The following is a 17,879-nucleotide window of genomic DNA, read 5'->3' on the forward strand; positions in this document are numbered from 1 at the left end:
GCATACTTTGGTCCGACATATCATTGTTTCGAAGGAGCATTGGTCCGACACAGGATAGGGTTGGGGGTTAGGTTTAGGTGTGCTGCCCCGTGCTCGTGGTTATGGTTACAGCCCATTCATATAAATAGAAAAGTCCTATCTAATTGTATTAAATAATGTCAAACTCACAAACATTGCAGCTGTATGGAAAGCTTGAATTATCCTCTTTCTATCTGCAATGTGTTTGTTTAATAAAAATCCACTGTAGACATGTTATGAGCTCCTTTCTGTCAAGAAATTCCTTGCAGGTGATTTTTTGAGTGGTGCAACCACAGCTTTGTCCCCATGTCCCTGGGTCCCGATGTTTAGAGTACCAATTCAGACTCCTTCAAAACCGCTCTCAAAGGGCACCTACAGACGGCTGCAATTCGAAACTGGCCCCCGTAATTTTTTTATGAAACAAACACTTTGCAGATAGTAAGAGGATAATTCAAGCTTTTCGTACTCGTACAGCTGCAATGTTGGTGAGTTTGACGTTGTTTAATACCATCAGAAAGGACCTTTCTGTTTGGATGAATGTGTCAATGGGAAGTTGCACCTTTAGCACCTTGCTGGCAAGATGGCAGCAGTGTGCATATCGTCAGTTCTTCTCTACATAAGTCTGACGTCAAGATCGGTAGAGGGCTTAAGACTTAAGCCCTCTACCGATCTACCGAAGACTTCCTGGAAACGCCACTGACATGAACCCGTGGACTTAAGCCTTAAGTCCACGGGTTCATGTCAGTGGCGTTTCCAGGAATTTCATTTTGGGCAGGCAAGATGTGTTAATTGTCGTTCCCACGCGCGCAATCAGTAGCACTAAAGGTTTTCAAAGAGATATACCTGCCAGACAGTAGGATACAAAGGCTGAAAGGCATGCATTTGCATTCGAATGGGTGATTGAGGGTCGCACTTACGTGCAACGGCTAATCCACTGTCCACTAACAGTTCTCAGGTCTTGTTTTTGTCCTCAGTGTACATGGATTTTGGCCAGGCCCTGTCCTCACCTTATTGTAGATACGCCTGTTACATAATCGGGGATTATATATAGTTATGAGATGATAACCTGATGATTGTATTTATATATATATATTATATGATAACGTGGTTATGCTTATATATATATATATATATATATATATAATTATAATATATCATGAATAGGTTACATTATACAGAGTGCTGATCAGTTCTTTCAGTCACAGGTCTGATCTGCTGTGGTGCGTGGAGGCGGAGACCAATCAACCTGTCTGCCCACCCCCTCGTCACCAGGAACCAATCCGCTCTCAGAGGACCAGCCTGGGAACACTACTTAGCAGCAGCTGTGCCGCTTGATCGTTGGCATTGTCTCTCAGTCACCCATACTGTGTAGTACTCTGTCCATGTCGGAGCTAGTTAACGCTCAATAGTCACTACTGTGTGTATTCTGTGTAAGGCATAGGCCTGGGTCTTCAGTGCACCTGTGGGGAGCACCCAGAGCCTTTACCTGTCTCATTACCTGAGGGTACCAGTGATTATATATATGTAATGTGCCCGGAGTATGGGAGCATGTTTATTGTAACCTTTTGTTAGGAAGTAGGTAGAGTAGGGAGTTTAGGCAGTTCTAATCTTGTGTAACCCCTCTTTTACTTTTATAGATTAGGTTTACTGTAGGTAGAGGGCTCAGTTGATCCAGAATAGGGCTAGATAGTTTTAATTGTTTTGCTAAGTTGCCCCATACAGCCGGTTCCCCTTGTACGTTTCCTCGTATACACATTGTGTAAAGGGCTCTTCCCTTGTTTTGATTTGGTTGGAAACCCTTAACTATCGTTATTAGTAGCTTACAGGTTGCCAGGATAGAAGGAGATAGATATATTCCACTGCTTACATATAGAGATATAGACGTATATACTATGTGAACTGTGTGTGAACCACCTTCTGTCCTGTTGTGTACACCTTATCATCTTGCCGGGCAATAAATAACAACTCTTATGTCAGCCGTGTTGCATCCTCTTCTTGATATACCCCTAGACATTCAAAGGGGAATGTAACAACGCCTCTGGTTCATGTACTTTTTCATGGGTTGGAAAGTGGCTGTGGCCTGAAGAGAGTGACATCACCGATTCCAGTGAAGTCATGTGACTCATTTCATGACTCCTCACGTTGTTATTTAAGACTGTGCGTTCTGCCGGAAGATGGATTCTCTTGACTGGATCAGTATGTGAGCAGGTATATCTACAGGTAGAAAGCAATCATTTTAATTGTATTAATAGTCCGAGAAGAGTTCATTCAGTGAATAACAACAGAATGAAGACAGAGGGTGGTTTGGAGGAGGTTCCGGTGGCAAATAAGAGGGAACACCTAATCCCCATCGGAGAAGACCCCCCGAAAGGTGAAGACCCTCCCAAAGGTGAAGACCCATCCGACGGCACCCCGCCACAAAGGGAGACATGGACCAGACAGTTGGACTTCATCATGTCCTGCTTGGGTTTAGCAGTGGGCCTGGGCAACGTGTGGCGTTTCCCGTACCTGTGCTACAAGAACGGTGGAGGAGTGTTTTTGATCCCATACCTGCTTGTCATGGTCTTGGCCGGGATTCCGCTCTTCTTCCTGGAGATAGCTGTGGGTCAGTTTATGAAAGCAGGAAGCACCAAGGCCTGGGGCATGGCTCCTCTGTTTCAAGGTGTAGGTTTTGCACCCATGATCATTGTGTTTTTCCTAACCACCTACTACATCATTATCATGGCTTGGTCATTGTACTACATAGCCATGTCCTTGGCCTCCACCTTCACCTGGTCTGCCCTTCCCTGGGCCACCTGTGGCAATGAATGGAACACGCCAATGTGCATGAAGGACTTTAGCCTTGCCAAGTGTCTGAAAGGAACTCTAGGGGACGTCAGCTTCCCTCCCAACATGACGACTTGTGAGGACCTCGCTCAGCACTCACGATCATCCGTTGTCGAGTTCTGGGAGAACAAGGTGTTGAACATATCTGCTGGTTTGGAGCACCCCGGTGTGCTGAACTGGGAGATGATGTTGTGTCTGGTGGCTGTTTGGGTCATGGTGTACTTCTGTGTGTGGAAAGGGGTTAAGTCTACTGGCAAGGTTGCATACTTTACAGCCACCTCCCCCTATGTGCTACTCGTCATCTTACTGGTCAAAGCACTCACACTTCCTGGAGCTTACAATGGCATTGTCTACTACCTCAAACCTGATTGGTCTAAACTAGGCGAGGCGCAAATGTGGGTTGACGCAGTGACTCAGATCTTCTTCTCCTATTCCATCGGAATGGGAGCCCTGCCTGCTCTGGGAAGCTACAACAGATACAACTATGACTGCTTCAGAGATTCCTACATTCTGTCTCTGATAAACAGCGGAACCAGTTTCATGGCCGGATTTGTCGTTTTCGCCATACTTGGATATATGGCTGCTGAACAGGGAGTGGCCATCTCTGAGGTGACCACGGCAGGTCCGGGGCTGGCGTTCATAGTGTACCCTAAAGCCGTGTCTATGATGCCGGGAGCACCTGTCTGGGCTGCGCTGTTTTTCTTCATGCTGCTGTTGCTGGGAGTGGACAGTCAGTTTGTATTGGTTGAAGGGGTCATCACAGGGCTGCTGGATCTGCTTCCTAAGAGATTCGAACATCGCTACCAACGGGAGATTGCCGTGGCATTATACAGTTTCCTATGCTTCCTCATGGGCCTCTCCATGATAACACAGGGGGGTATGTATGTGTTGCAGCTATTTGACTACTATGCTGTCAGTGGAATCACTCTACTATGGCAAGCATTTTGGCAATGTGTGGTGGTGGCCTGGGTTTATGGATCTGATCGCTTCATGGTTGATGTTGCTAATATGATGGGCTACAAACCGCGCTTGACTTGGTGGATCAAGTTGTGCTGGTCCATCTTTAGCCCCTGTGTCTGTGTGGGTGTCTTCTTGTTTAGCTGTATTAAGTATGAGCCGTTGACCTACAACACATACGTGTATCCGTGGTGGGCCACATTGATTGGCTGGTGTATTTCTCTGTCCTCAATGCTGTGTGTACCTGTTGTCCTGCTCTACAAGCTATACCATGCCAAAGGCACATTCAAGGAGCGTTGGGACCTTCTGACGACTCCTGCTTGGGGTCCTCATCATTTGGAGAACATGTCTCCGGACACAGACATGAAGTCTCTGCCATCTCTGTCCCCGGGGACAGAGGACAAGAGAATATTGTCTTGGATAGATACATGGAAATAAATAAATACATAAATACATGGAAGAGTACCATTCCCTTCATAGGGAATGGCACAAATCTATGAAAATAAACAAAAATATAGCTGCAAGCAGCAATAAAATAAAGCAATAAAGGAAAAAGCTATACGTAATGCCTGTCTTCTAATGGGTTGCCCATTTCCAACCCATGTCAGTTAGCCCACATGTAGACCATGGTGGGTGGACCTACGTGGGCTTGCCCACTTCCAACCCATGCCCAGTTAGCTCATATGTAGACCATGTTGGACTTGAATGGGCTTTCCCACTTCCAACCCATGGTGGAGTGGTTAACCAGGCTACGAAATTATTGGATGTAGCTTTTTTGACGTCGTCAAAATTGGATTGAGTAAATCATATAATTGACTCATTGGGAGATCTAAAGGTCAGAGGTCATTTGACGAATTACTGTGAGCTTCAGTTCTTGAGCGATTCTCACAACCCTCTACCATATTGCCGAATTTCGTGGAAAACGACAGCATAGCACTGCCAAAACTGCATAATCCGTACGAAAATAAGGGACAAAAAAATTACAAATAACAAAATGCCACAAATGACAACAGAGCGTAGTGTAGGCCAGACGAGAAAGAATATTTCAACCCATTCAGGACGGGAACCTCTTTTGGGGGTCTTGTTGCTATCTACAGTATATAGCAATATTCGGCCTCAGTCCTTAATCATTTTGAACAAATGTTAAAAAAGGGGTTTCTTTGTGAGCCATAAAAACTGATCCACAACCCAAAATGTTGATATAGCAGTGCATAGCGCAGGCAACCCACTAAAAAAGGTGTTGCTCACGCTCTTTATTGTGAACAAGTTTGTGTGCCACTGTTCTCGCCAAACCTGACCACAGCAGGACGTATGGTCAATGTATTTCAATGAGAATGCATGTGGGAAAAACCCTTTTCCCCCCATCCGGAGCAGAAAATAAATCTTCACATGTGCGAGTGAGTGTGCCATCCATGCACAGCCAGTGAGAACGGCTGCATTCATTAACATGGAGCGGCAGAAATCAGTGCTCCATGCGCTTATGCTTGCCTGCCTGGTGGGTTTCAAGTGTCGAGCGGTAGTTCTCAAACATTTTAATTTCCACCTATAAGGACCCCCATAACTCTAGAAGTGTACAAATAGGAACCACCTCATTTTTTTTTTAATATATATATATCTATGTTGCCCGACTCTGTTGCCGGCAGCCTTTCTTTTATACTCAGCTAGAGCAATTAGTTTCAACTTTGGACTCATTGATATGATTCTACTACAATACACTACTACTATTCTTAGCAACTCTAAACACACATTACAGCCCCACCCTGCTTCTGACTTGGTCCAGCCCAATTAATTACAGTGGCAAACTTCTCTCTTCCTGGTTTTTAGACAGTGGAAATGAAGCTCCACCCACGCGGCAGAATGCCGCGGGGGCAAGCTTTTCCGGGAATCTGGCCGACGCTGCAATCTGCCGTGTGGGTGGAACTTAATTTCCATCCACCAGCTGTCTAAAAACCCGGAAGAGACGCCGGCAGACAGCGGCTTTTGGCCGCGCATGGAATCCTAGGTGTGCTCATACCCAAAACAGCCCAACTTGGTAGGCCTACATTTCAATCATCACTTAGCATTACCCACTTCTCTCTACTGCACTCATTTGCACTTGCCAGATTATCACCAAATATTGTCTCCACAGGTGGAACTAGTGAGTGACCAGCTCAGCTGGACAGGAAACAACTAAAAATATTCAGTTACATGTAATCAACAATAAAATAATTACTGCATTTCTTTACTAACAGCTCAGCTGGACAGGAAACAACTCAATAGGTTCAGTTAAATGTAATCAACAATAAAATAATTATTGCATTTCTTTACTGCACAAACTATACATTGTGAAAATTATGCCGTGCAAATACCAAAGTGCTCATCCAATCAACAGGATGTAAAATGATGTAGAAACCGTGCATCAAGGCCAGTCCAACGGTAGAACTCAGGACCTTACCCATGGTGTCAGTGCTTAAGATGAAAAATAACTAAATTAGCAACAGGTTGTTTTATAAAGCAAAATAGCCGATGCACACTGGATACCTAATATTGATTTCCAAATGTCTAAGATCACTCATCACAGCAGCGTCATAACAATTAAACATAATGGCAGTAAAAAAAAAAGTAAAGTATAGATAGAGTATGCACCTGTGCTTTTTGTGAGGAGAGTGAGGAGAGTTCTCATCATCGCAATCCAAAACTGAGCTCCTCCCAGCCCTTTTACTGTGGTGAGGGCTTTTGCCCATTAACTTTCGCCATACTGTCCTAGTCCTTTTCACTTTGCATATCTGGTCTCGAGCCGAAATAGCCGTGTGTGGTTGATGTATGTGTGTGGAAATGATCGGATACAGTAGGCGGGATCTAAACAAAACGGTAAACATATGCTGGACCAGCCTGGGTGACCTTGCATCGATGCAAGGTTATACAGACACCGACTGGGATTAGCAATAGCCCCTTTCAGAGGCCTTTATACTTTTTTTTTGATTCGGGAAATACAAAGAAGTACTGAAATATATGGGCATATGATCACCAAGCCCATATGGGCATATACTGGTGACATCAGGGATCTATCTCCATAATGGGAATAAAGGGACAAGGACTGACAGATTTAGAGATCTATATGCACATATCAGTCGGATCTGTGGTGCAATGTAGGCGTGAGGGCCCTGTGGCGGCCCGAAGATGTGAGTCTGTCTAAATAACCTACGTCTAAGAATTTTCTACAAATAAGCCCATGCTCACTGGACTCCCCACAATCACTCCAGTCCACAACATCCATGTGCCCATGGATCTGAAACATCCATGTGCCCATGGATCTGAAACATCCATGTGCCCATGGATCTGAAACATCCATGTGCCCATGGATCTGAAACATCCATGTGCCCATGGATCTGAGCGGCTGCCATGGGCTCCATGTGCCCATGGATCTGAGCGGCTGCCATGGGCTTCATGTGCCCATGGATCTGAGCGGCTGAGCCCATGGATCTGAGCGGCTGCCATGGGCAGGAGAAGAGGGACCTCATCCATGTGCCCATGGATCTGAGCGGCTGCCATGAGCAGGAGAAGAGGGACCTCATCCATGTGCCCATGGATCTGAGCGGCTGCCATGGTGGATCTGAGCGGCTGCCATGGGCTTCGAGGAGAAGAGGGACCTCACCTTCCAAGTGTCAGAGCCTGTGGGGCACTAATGATGATTGGAAACAGTCTGCCAACGTGGCCAGTCTACCAGGCACCCCCACCAGCTGCAGTGTCCAGTTCATGCTGCCCACAACCTCCACCACCACCACCGTGCAGGAGAGAAGGGGACTGCAGGTCCAACAGCAGGATACCGGAGAACTCGCCAGTTTAACAACTCGCCATAGCGAAAATTCTTCATCAATGTCTTCATCGTTGGGCTAACATGCTGTCTTCATCAGTGTAGGTCAGTGTAGTATGTCAATCCCACAGATGTTATAGTTCATTTCCAAAGTGATACAATTATTTTTGTGCAATTAAATGCTCAGCTGTATGATGATAAAAAGTTGAGCATGTGAATACCAAAATGATAGTAGGCCTACAAATTCAGGATATTGTTTACTAATTAATTACATTGTTTCTGTATTTTGGTGTTTAACTTTAGCATTCCTACAGTACTTCATCTAGTGTCAACTCTAAACAACTATCCTCTCTCTCTATCTCAATTCAATGCAATTTAAATGAAGGTGAAGTAAAACTAAAATGCACTAAACCGCGGCGAGTGGGAAAACTGGTGAGTTCTTCGGATACCCAACAGCACAGCCAGGCCCTCCCTGCCCATGGAAAGTCACATAATGGTGTAATACAGTCCTCCAGTCCACATAGTGATGTACAACATCTCCCAGGGGCCCAGTGCTGTGTTGCAGGTGTCACATGAGGAATTGATGGAATTTACACTGAGCATCTGTGCTGCTGATTCAAGCCTTTAAAGGGCCAGTCCAAGGGTCACAGCCATGTTTTGGTTGTTTGATCTGTTCTGAGCTCAACAGGTTGGCTGGGGTCTCCGGAGCAGCTGGCATAGAAACGTCGTTTTCGTCATTGTGAAATGGTGCATGAATTAGGCATTGTTCTTCTGAAGCAGGCGTCCCTGAAACATACACAGCCTGTGTCATCCTTTACCCCTAGCTACAAAAAAAACTTTCATTGACAGATTGGTGTGCCAGGGCATTACGTCAGCCTTTATTGAGTAAGCTCTCACCCTCAAATTCAGGTTCTTATGAGACTTTACTCATTGTCCTTGAACTTCCCATTAATGTAGGGCACATAGTTCAGAATGAGCCTCCAGTCTGTAAAATGGATCAGTGTCATTCCGCCCATAGTTCCCCAGCCAATCATATTTGGTGTCCAGGTCCTTAGAATGGAAATATATTTTGGACCAAATGCTTTGTTTAAAAGTTTCTGGAGCATTTTGACCCTCTCCGCATGAGCTCACTACTCGCATGCAATCTTTCCTCCATTTGCTTGCTTTCTCTAGAAGTAGACCAATTTGGAGTGTAGCCTACGTCACGGTTACATCACGGTTACGTGATGTCACTGCAGCGTATAGACCAATTATTATTAATTATTTACAAACATTGGGACTGGGCGCACAGGTGACTGTTTCATGTAATCAATTCCCAACAGATCTCCAAACAGTCCATTCAATCTCTCTTGTGTGTTGGCAAGTGAGATGCACCCTATAGGAGACATTTTTATACTTCAAAGCGCAACAGCATTGCGCACATAGAACAGCTGATATACAAGCTCACATCGCATCGCGATCATGTGACTGTTGTGAGCGTCTATGCGTAGAAGTCTGCGTGCGCGACACCATCGCGGGACGAAGCATATAGATTATAGGCCTACTTGATTGGCTGCAGGTGCGCGTGCAGCCATGCGGACAACCACGCTCTGCTGCCGTTATCATGCGCACCTCCCGTTCTTATGACAGCGACTGAGGTGTGGTTTTGAGGACAACTGATTTGAATTGCTATTATTGTTCAAACACAACAGAAACCAATGGATTATATATTTCAAGGGCGAGAGATCACAATACAAATCCCAATCATTCTTCCTCCACACTGGGATAAAAACAGCATCTGAAAGTTTGATGGGGCATTTTTTACACGTGAGTGCAGTTAGTTATGGACTTACTCTATGACACAGATACACAGATCCGTGTATTTATTTATTTATAGACAGTATGGAAATGCTCCTCCAATGAATGAGGGAAAATATGGGATCCATTTATTCCATTCATGCAGAGGATAAATTCACTCCCGACTGGACCATGTATGTGGCCCGAAGTGGTGTGCTGCTCCATGGATTGCAATTGTTTATCTTAGTTTATTTATTTCGTCATTTTATTTATTTATTATTATTATTATTGGGCTCATGAATACAAAATGTAAAGTGTTTTTTTTCTGTTTCTTTTTTATTTATTATCAACATTGCCCATCATCTTCAGTTTGCTGTGGTGGGAGTTAATAATACATTTAATTAACTTTATTTGTAAGGCACCTTTACCAGACAGGGTTGCTTGTAAATCCATAAGGGGCAATCAGTACTATAATTTCCTCTTTCTGGACTTTACTCTGATGATTGATGATTGACTGATGATAATACACAATATTATCCTACTGTGTTTACAGCAATGTCATAACATGTAAGCCCATATTACTTTCACCAACAAAAATAAATACATTTACAATAGTCTTTTGTCTCAACGAAAATATGTTTTAATGTCACCAATATGTTGTGATATGACTCAAAATATTGTGACACCCCTTGTTATCATACTATAATTCTGAAATGTCTGAATGTGTGTCTGTGTGTCACTGTGACTGCCGTAGCTCCTCACTGCCTGCACCAATCACTCCCACTTTTCACACAGGCATTGACCATAATAATATGGAGGTCTTAACGAAGCTTTTTCCAATTTAACACATTATAAATTAATAATTAATATATTAGTGAATTAAAAATGTGAAAATGCACTCAGGGTGCGGCAAGTATTTCACTACGGGTAAGGGCTAGTAAAGATAATTACTATTCCTTGGTTTAGTGGTTTAGTAAGGGCAAGAGATAGTTTCAATATTGTTTCAATACATGCACACTTTCTGACAGAGTAGTACATGCAGTAAGACAGCATGGCAACAACACATCTTGGACATCTTAACATTTGCCAAACATCACAATAATAGATCACGCCTTGCCCGGGAAATGGGAATGCACATATAGCCACACAACCTCTACATCCGCTTCCGTAGGGGGACAGAGTTGCATTCTGAGTCTGACGCACCGCCATTTCAGCTATGTGGCTTCCGCGTGCAGTTAGGTTATAGGGTTAGTAATGTGGCGAGTCGGGATGGTGATGTGTCGGAAAATATCGGGCTTCAGAATGCTGATGTGTAACACAGATATCTATCTCACAGCCTCCATGGGGTGTGGAACTCGGAGAAAGGGAGAGGAGTGCAGTGCGTCGTCTCAATGTTCCTCATGAACTTCCGTGCCAAGAAAAGAGCCAACTGTTGCCTTCCCTCTAATGGCATATCCTCACCAATGCTCCATGGGTAGAAGACATCTCCACCCATCTGGTAGGACTGCAAAACAGACACACACCAGTCGTCATCCACCTTATAGCTACTATAGACATACGCTTCTGCCATGTGGTTGGAGGCCTCTAGCCACTGTCGGACTACTCGTATTCCTTCATCCGTCATCACCTTGGGATACCTGAACTGGAGCAGTTTAAGTAGGAGGTTGTTCCCTCTGTTGGACATGATGTCCTCTGGACCATTGGTTGTGATCATCTCATCTTTGGTTCTCCTGATTAGCAGCACTGGTCCCTGGTACTTGCAAAGCTGCTCAGCATTGTTGAGGTTCATATACTGCCTGACCATTTGCTGCACCAACGGCCTCAAGCTGCTGGCAGGTATGACTCTGAGAGCAATAGGGAGCACATCGTCGAAGGAGGCGTCCAAAACTAGGGAGCGGATCTCTGGGTAGGACATCCCTGCCCAGGTGGCTGTGAAGCCTCCTATAGACCAGGCATACACTATGATATCACTGAGTTGGAATCCCAGTTTGTGTACCGCAAACTGGACCACTATGTCCATCGCATTGGCCTCACTCTGGGGAAACGGAACTCCTGTACTGCCTCCAAAACCAAGGTGGTTCCAGCCCAGCACGGAGTAGCCACCTTCCAATGGAGTGCTCATGCAGCCAATCTCATAGAAGCCTGTATTCCCTTCACAGCAGATTACCAGAGTTTGTCCGCCTTTTCCTCCGTCTCTCCTCTGATCCACAAACATGGTGTCAATCTCATTTCCATCGCAGGTGAGAAGTTTGTTCCTTTGGCCGTCAAACTCTTCTATGAGTCGAGCTCGGCCTTGCTGAAGTTTATGTTTCATGGCTTTTTGCAATAAGCTTAAAGATCCTGGGTACATCATCCTTCGCCCCAATGAGTGGGCAATGAGAAAACCAATGATGTTGTACAGCAGCATGCAGACAGGCGTGAGAACAGTATCTGCTGTTTGTCTCATTCTGGGCTCTGGTTTCACCAGTGAGACGCCTGCCTTGGACAACCTCTGATTGCTGACTTCTGTCCAGCTGAAGTCAGCAGGCCAGTGGAGGAAGTCAAAATCATAGCATCTCAGTGTTTTCTTGTTTCTAGGCGTATTACTATTCCTCGTTTCCTCCAGAATAGAGATAAACTGAAGATACTCTGGGTTATTCAATCTCCCCAAGCCTCTGAGACAGGCCATTCCAAGCAGACTTACAAGCATCGTTCCCCCATACTGACTCACTGGAATTAACTTACTGCTGCAGATGTAACCTTCCCGGTAGAAATAGCAGAGGAGGAGAGGAGAACTGTAGCAGCAAAGAGACCACAGTGAAGAAACCAAACCAATAACGCGGTCAGTGTGTTTTTCCAGACTCTTGGGTTGGTAGTTCCATCCCGTGCTCCCTGTTCTTCCCTTGGGTCTAGATTGTTCTGGTGAACGATGAATCCGCTGCAAATGAGGCCCAAAAAGACAACGCAGAAACATTCTGCTGGCCATTCGCAAGTTGAACGATTCCACGCTTGAGGGTTTCTCTTGAAATAGACCAATTTGTAGTGGATGTCACAGTTACGTCACTGCAAGGAATATAACTAAACTAACCTCTCATTTGGTTGTCATGTCAGTGTCATGCAATTCTGAAGGAAACGATGAAATTATGTTAATCTCCGGATATCCACATGGTAACAGTTCCCGTCTTGAAGGATAAAAACACCAAAAAGGGTTCCATTCTAACCCATAGAACGGGAACCCCTTTGGTGTTTTTATCCTTCAAGACGGGAAACCATTTTGGGGTTCTTGTTGCTATATGTAATGTTTGAAAAAATAACAAAACATAATTTAGGCAGTAGTCTATGACGTCAGTCGTTGATGACATACATATCTATGATGTATGACTCCAAATTTGGTGAAGATTTCTGCCCGATCAGAGTCCCACTAACATAACTTCCATTATAAAATGTAATGTTATTAAATTAAAAAAACATAATGTGAAAAAAGGAGATTAACTCCGCTCACATACATGTAATAACATAGTAATAGTAATTCTAGACACTAGCAGGCACCCTTGGCCCACTGCCTTAGATTAGCTGAAACACGGCATGGGCTGTGGCTCAGCGGTCCAGGCACCTCGGCTGGTAGTTCGAGTCTGGTAGTGTGCTGCAGGTTCAACTCCCGATCCCGACGGTCTTCACTTCATGTCACCCCCCCCCCCCCCCCCCCCATCTCTCTCCCCATTTCCGGTCAGCCTACTGTCTGTCCCTCTATACAAAATATAAAATAAAGGCGAAAGCCGTAAAAAGAAAAGATTACCTGAAACAACATATTTGAGGAAAAATAAGTTTCTAACCAGTTGAGAGAGGACCACTGGCTGGTCCTCACTCAGCTGGTTGGAAACTTCTTTTTTGACACTTTGTGTTTTTATTGACTGGCAGGTTTTCACTTGTAATTTGAATTGTAGAGGGTTAGTTTAATTTGGATTAATTGAGGATATACATTTGGCATAAATTAATGTTTCTTTTTTTTTCTAAACGTTTGATTACATTATATTCCAAGTGCACATACTTGGAATATAACCATTTTAATATTGCAACAATATTGAACACTTAAATATTACAATACTGTCAGTCGAACGGCAGCGTTTCACAATTCTATCAGTCGAACGGCTGCGTTTTACAATTCTATCAGTCAGACAGCCACGTTTTACAATTCTATCAGTGGAACGGCTGCGTTTTATAATTCTATCGATCGAATGGCTGCGTTTTACAATTCTATCAGTCGAACGGCCGCGTTTTACAATTCTATCAGTGGAACGGCTGCGTTTTACAATTATATGAATTGAACGGCTGCGTTTTACAATTATATCAATCGAACGGTTGCGTTTTACAATTCTATCAGTCGAACGGCCTAGTTTTACAATTCTATCAGTCGAACGGCCATTTTTGACAATTCTATCAGTGGAAAGGCTGCGTTTTATAATTCTATCAGTTGAACGGCTGCATTTTATAATTCTATCAGTTGAACGGCTGCGTTTTATAATTCTATCGATCGAATGGCTGCGTTTTATAATTCTATCAGTCGAACGGCTGCATTTTATAATTCTATCGATCGAATGGCTGCGTTTTACAATTCTATCAGTCGAACGGCCGCGTTTTACAATTATATCAGTCAGCACGTCGCGTTTCACAATTCTATCAGTGGAACGGCCACGTTTTACAATTATATCAATCGAACGGCTGCGTTTTACAATTCTATCAGTCGAATGGCCTAGTTTTACAATTCTATCAGTCGAATGGCCTAGTTTTACAATTCTATCAGTCGAATGGCCTAGTTTTACAATTCTATCAGTCGAATGGCCTAGTTTTACAAAAGCCATTAGGAATTGTAAATATGTAGTACAAAACTGTTAATTCCATTTCTCGTTATGCATCCTGGCACAACATAGCTCCACATAATATGCTTAGCAGTTTTGGGATCTTTTGGGTGCAGTATGGGGGACACGCTGTAGGGTCAGCGAGCAAATGTGTGTGTCTAAACCAGGTACTAAACTCATTTTGGACCAAAAGTGAGGCATCTATATAGTCTTAGGAGCCAATTTCAGTGAAAATAAAGTGAGGACCAGCAAAATGTCCTTACGCTGTTGTTTAAAAACACTGTCCAGTCCTCACTATGTAGCAAGTACAAACACACACACTGTCACACAAAGAAGTTATCCTCTTGCAGAGCCACAGCAAACATAAAACACTTGGAAGAAAGGTCATCAGCATTAGGATTGATGACCTTTCCAAGTTGGCGAACCGTGGTGGGTAACTAGTATTTGTACTTTACTTGAGTAGGCCCATTTACAATTTACAATACTTTAACTTCTACTCCACCACATCTCAGAGGCAAATATTATACGCTACTTTTACTCCACTCAATTATTTGAGAACTTTAGTTAGGCTATAGACAGTGACCTTCACAGTTCACACCTAATGTGCATCAAAGAACCGCACATTAATCTATTGCTTAAGGAAACACATAAAAAACACTGCAGTGTACAGAATATTCTGCCTGTCTGTCGTGAGTAAACATGGAGGGCTGTCATGTGTGGGGATCCGAGTGGAGAGTTTCTTCATCTTGTTTAAATATAGATACTTCAAAATTAAAACACATGTTTATCTCAGCATGATTTATAAACTCTAGGCATAGCTAACATGGCATATGCATAATAATTGTAGGATACAAGTAAGACGCGCAAACGCGGGAAGCGAACGCAGCTCGTAAATGGCAATAACAACAATTAGAATAAATTACATACTTTTTTAAGGTTTTCTTTTTAAAGTTCTCTTTTTTGTTTTTTTAAGATTTTATTTTTAAGTTAAGTTTTTTTAAGTTAAGTGTTTTTAAAGGTTTTTTTTAAGTTAAGTTTTTTGTGTTTTTTTTTAAGTTTTTAAGATTTAATTTTGAAGTTAAGTGTTTTTAAAGTTTTTTTTTTTTAAGTAAAGTTTTTCTTTTTCATTTTAAGTTAAGTTTTTTTTTTAAGTTAAGTTTTTTTAAGTTAAGTTGTGTGTGTGTGTGTGTGTGTGTGTGTGTGTGTGTGTGTGTGTGTGTGTGTGTGTGTGTTTTGTGTGATACAGCTGTGCCCTCTGGTGGCGGGCGGGTGGTGTCACAGCGGGACAGACACACACACAGACAGACAGACATGATCTGCAGGGTCTCATAGTTAGTGCTCAGTGCGTTCGCAATCACTGCGTTCGCAATAATGATCGGTGTAGTGTCCAGCCACTTGTATTGCATAGGGTACCAGGATGTTATACACAGGTGGGTCATATGTGATTAAGTGGTGGTGATTACATGCAATGTGACTGGGAGTTGATTCAGTATACCGAACGAGTAAAGACTACAAGGCAGCTCTGTGTCCGGTGTGTTTCAATACATATATGTGAATCTACAACACTACATTTGGCGACGAGGAAAATATGCTGCTCGTTGTGGACTTTTGAACAAGAAAGTGGAGTCTACGAGAGTTTTGTGAAAAGCAAGGAAGTTAAAGGTATATTCAGTGATTTCACTTAATTCAAATATCACTTATTTTTTTGTTTTGTTGTGATAATCCTCCCTACTATAGAGTGTGCTGACCATATAAGGAGTTCCTCCCTGTCCCCAGTTAACCCCTGGGGGTCAAAAAACCTTAGGTTTCGTTTTTGACTCTCTATCCTGATTGGACGAAAGGCTTAGGTCCCAGCCAAATAAGGAAACCTAAGGTTTTTTGAGTGAAATCACTGAATATACCTTTAAAACTCGAGAGAAACAATGTCTCTGAGTTTGCCTGCGGTTCCACCCTTTGATGTCCTCACTGACCCAGCCAACGTTGGAGTTCGGTGGGAGAAATGGATGAAAGGATTCAAGCTTTATGTCACGGCAGCGGGAATAACTGCTGCGACAAGAAAGAGAGCATTGCTGTTGCATTTAGCTGGCTCAGAGGTACATGACATTTTCTTCACGTTGGATGGTACGGGAGACGACAGTAATTATGATCTGGCCGTGGACAAGCTGGATGCACACTTCACACCGCAGAAGAATATTCCCTAAGAGAGACAGATAGAATTTTCGCATATTTTCTGTTCATGGCCTTCCAGAATCCATTGTCAGTGATAATGGCGCTCCTCTAGTGGCGACTGAGTTTGAAGCATACCTAGCAGAGCATGGTATTGCACACCGACGCATTACTCCGTATTGGCCTCAAGCAAACGGGGAGGTTGAAAGACAGAACAAAACACTCTGCAAGGCCATACGCACGGCTCATGCTGAAGGAAATAACTGGCGCACTGAACTGCAGACATTTCTTATGGCCTACAGGAGTACCCCTCATTGTACTACAGGACGTAGTCCAGCGGAGATGCTGTTCGGACGCCAGATCAGAACCAAGTTGCCTGAGTTCTCTGTTAACCAGCAAGCGGATGACTCTGACATACGCTCTACTGATGCTGCAAGGAAGGAGAAAGGTAGAGTGGACGCTAACAGACACAGAAGGGCACGTGAGAGCACAGTCCAGCAGGGGGACATGGTCCTGCTGCGACAATCAAAACAGAACAAACTGTCTACATGATATGAGGGGGATCCTTACACTGTTGTGGATAGGAAAGGAGATTCTGTGTTTCTACACAGAAATGGCAGGCAGATCATGCGACATGTGTCGTTTGTCAAGTTGTGGATACAGCCACAGTCTGGACTTGGGACTAATGGGTCACACATCCAAGCGACTTCAGTTGCAGTTCCAACTAGATAAAGTGCCAATCGGCACAGGTCTCCACCAGGATTCTTCCTCAGCCTAGTGGGAATATGCATGCACAGTTTCATCGCTGCGTTGAGGAGTTGTGGCCATTTGCTACTCCTGAAAAGTGTAGGAGCCAATCGTGGCCAATCAGGATGGAATATGAGAAATCAAAAAATCCTGTCTTGATCACATGACTATGGAGATCATGTGTACCGATTTGCGTGAAATTTGGATAAAATCTGAAGGAGTAATAATAGAAAGTGTTTTACATATGTCGGGCTCCTGGTGGCGCTATAAAGAGCAGATGTGAAAAATTCCAGACAAAGGTTTTTCCTTGGCCTCTAGGGAGTTGGCATACAAAGTTATCCACAGATCCGTGCAGTTAGAGGTAAAAACACTTTTCGGCCAGTTATAGCGCCACCTTGAGGCTGAGTTGAAATTGTTCATGTGGCATTTCGTCCTCGGCCTAGTGGGAATGTGGGTGCACAATTTCACAGAAATCACGCGATGTGTTCATGATTTGCAGCATTTGGTTTGAAACTGAGCACTCCTGTGAACTTTGGAAGCCAATCTTAACCAATCAGGATGGAGTCTGATAAATCTGAAAGACCCGTTTCGTTGAATGGCTCTAGAGAGACTGTGTACCAATTTGCGTGATGTTTGGACAAAATCTGTAGGTGTACTGTGCAAAAACTTGTTTTGCACAAAGCGGCCTCCTGGTGGCGCTATAACAGGCCGTTCTGGAAAGTTTGGGGCAGAGGTTCATCGTTGGCATCCAGGGAGTGTGT

The 17,879-nt window shown here is 43.8% G+C and overlaps 2 protein-coding genes across 2 annotated transcripts; one reads left to right on the forward strand and one right to left on the reverse strand.

Annotated features, from left to right (window-relative positions):
- Positions 1-2,304: 2,304 nt before the first annotated feature.
- On the forward strand, positions 2,305-4,239 carry LOC310865677 (sodium- and chloride-dependent creatine transporter 1-like; the record flags this gene model as incomplete). Its single annotated transcript, XM_083774886.1, has 1 exon — positions 2,305-4,239. The coding sequence occupies one exon, from the start codon at positions 2,305-2,307 to the stop codon at positions 4,237-4,239; it is 1,935 nt and encodes a 644-aa protein (XP_083631012.1).
- A 6,461-nt stretch (positions 4,240-10,700) lies between these two features.
- Positions 10,701-12,335, reverse strand: LOC310865129 (phosphatidylserine lipase ABHD16A-like; the record flags this gene model as incomplete). Its single annotated transcript, XM_083774135.1, has 1 exon — positions 10,701-12,335. The coding sequence occupies one exon, from the start codon at positions 12,333-12,335 to the stop codon at positions 10,701-10,703; it is 1,635 nt and encodes a 544-aa protein (XP_083630261.1).
- Positions 12,336-17,879: the final 5,544 nt, after the last annotated feature.

The sequence above is a fragment of the Protomyctophum parallelum genome (assembly GCF_964188405.1).
Source record: "Protomyctophum parallelum genome assembly, chromosome: 10".
NCBI lineage: Eukaryota > Metazoa > Chordata > Actinopteri > Myctophiformes > Myctophidae > Protomyctophum > Protomyctophum parallelum.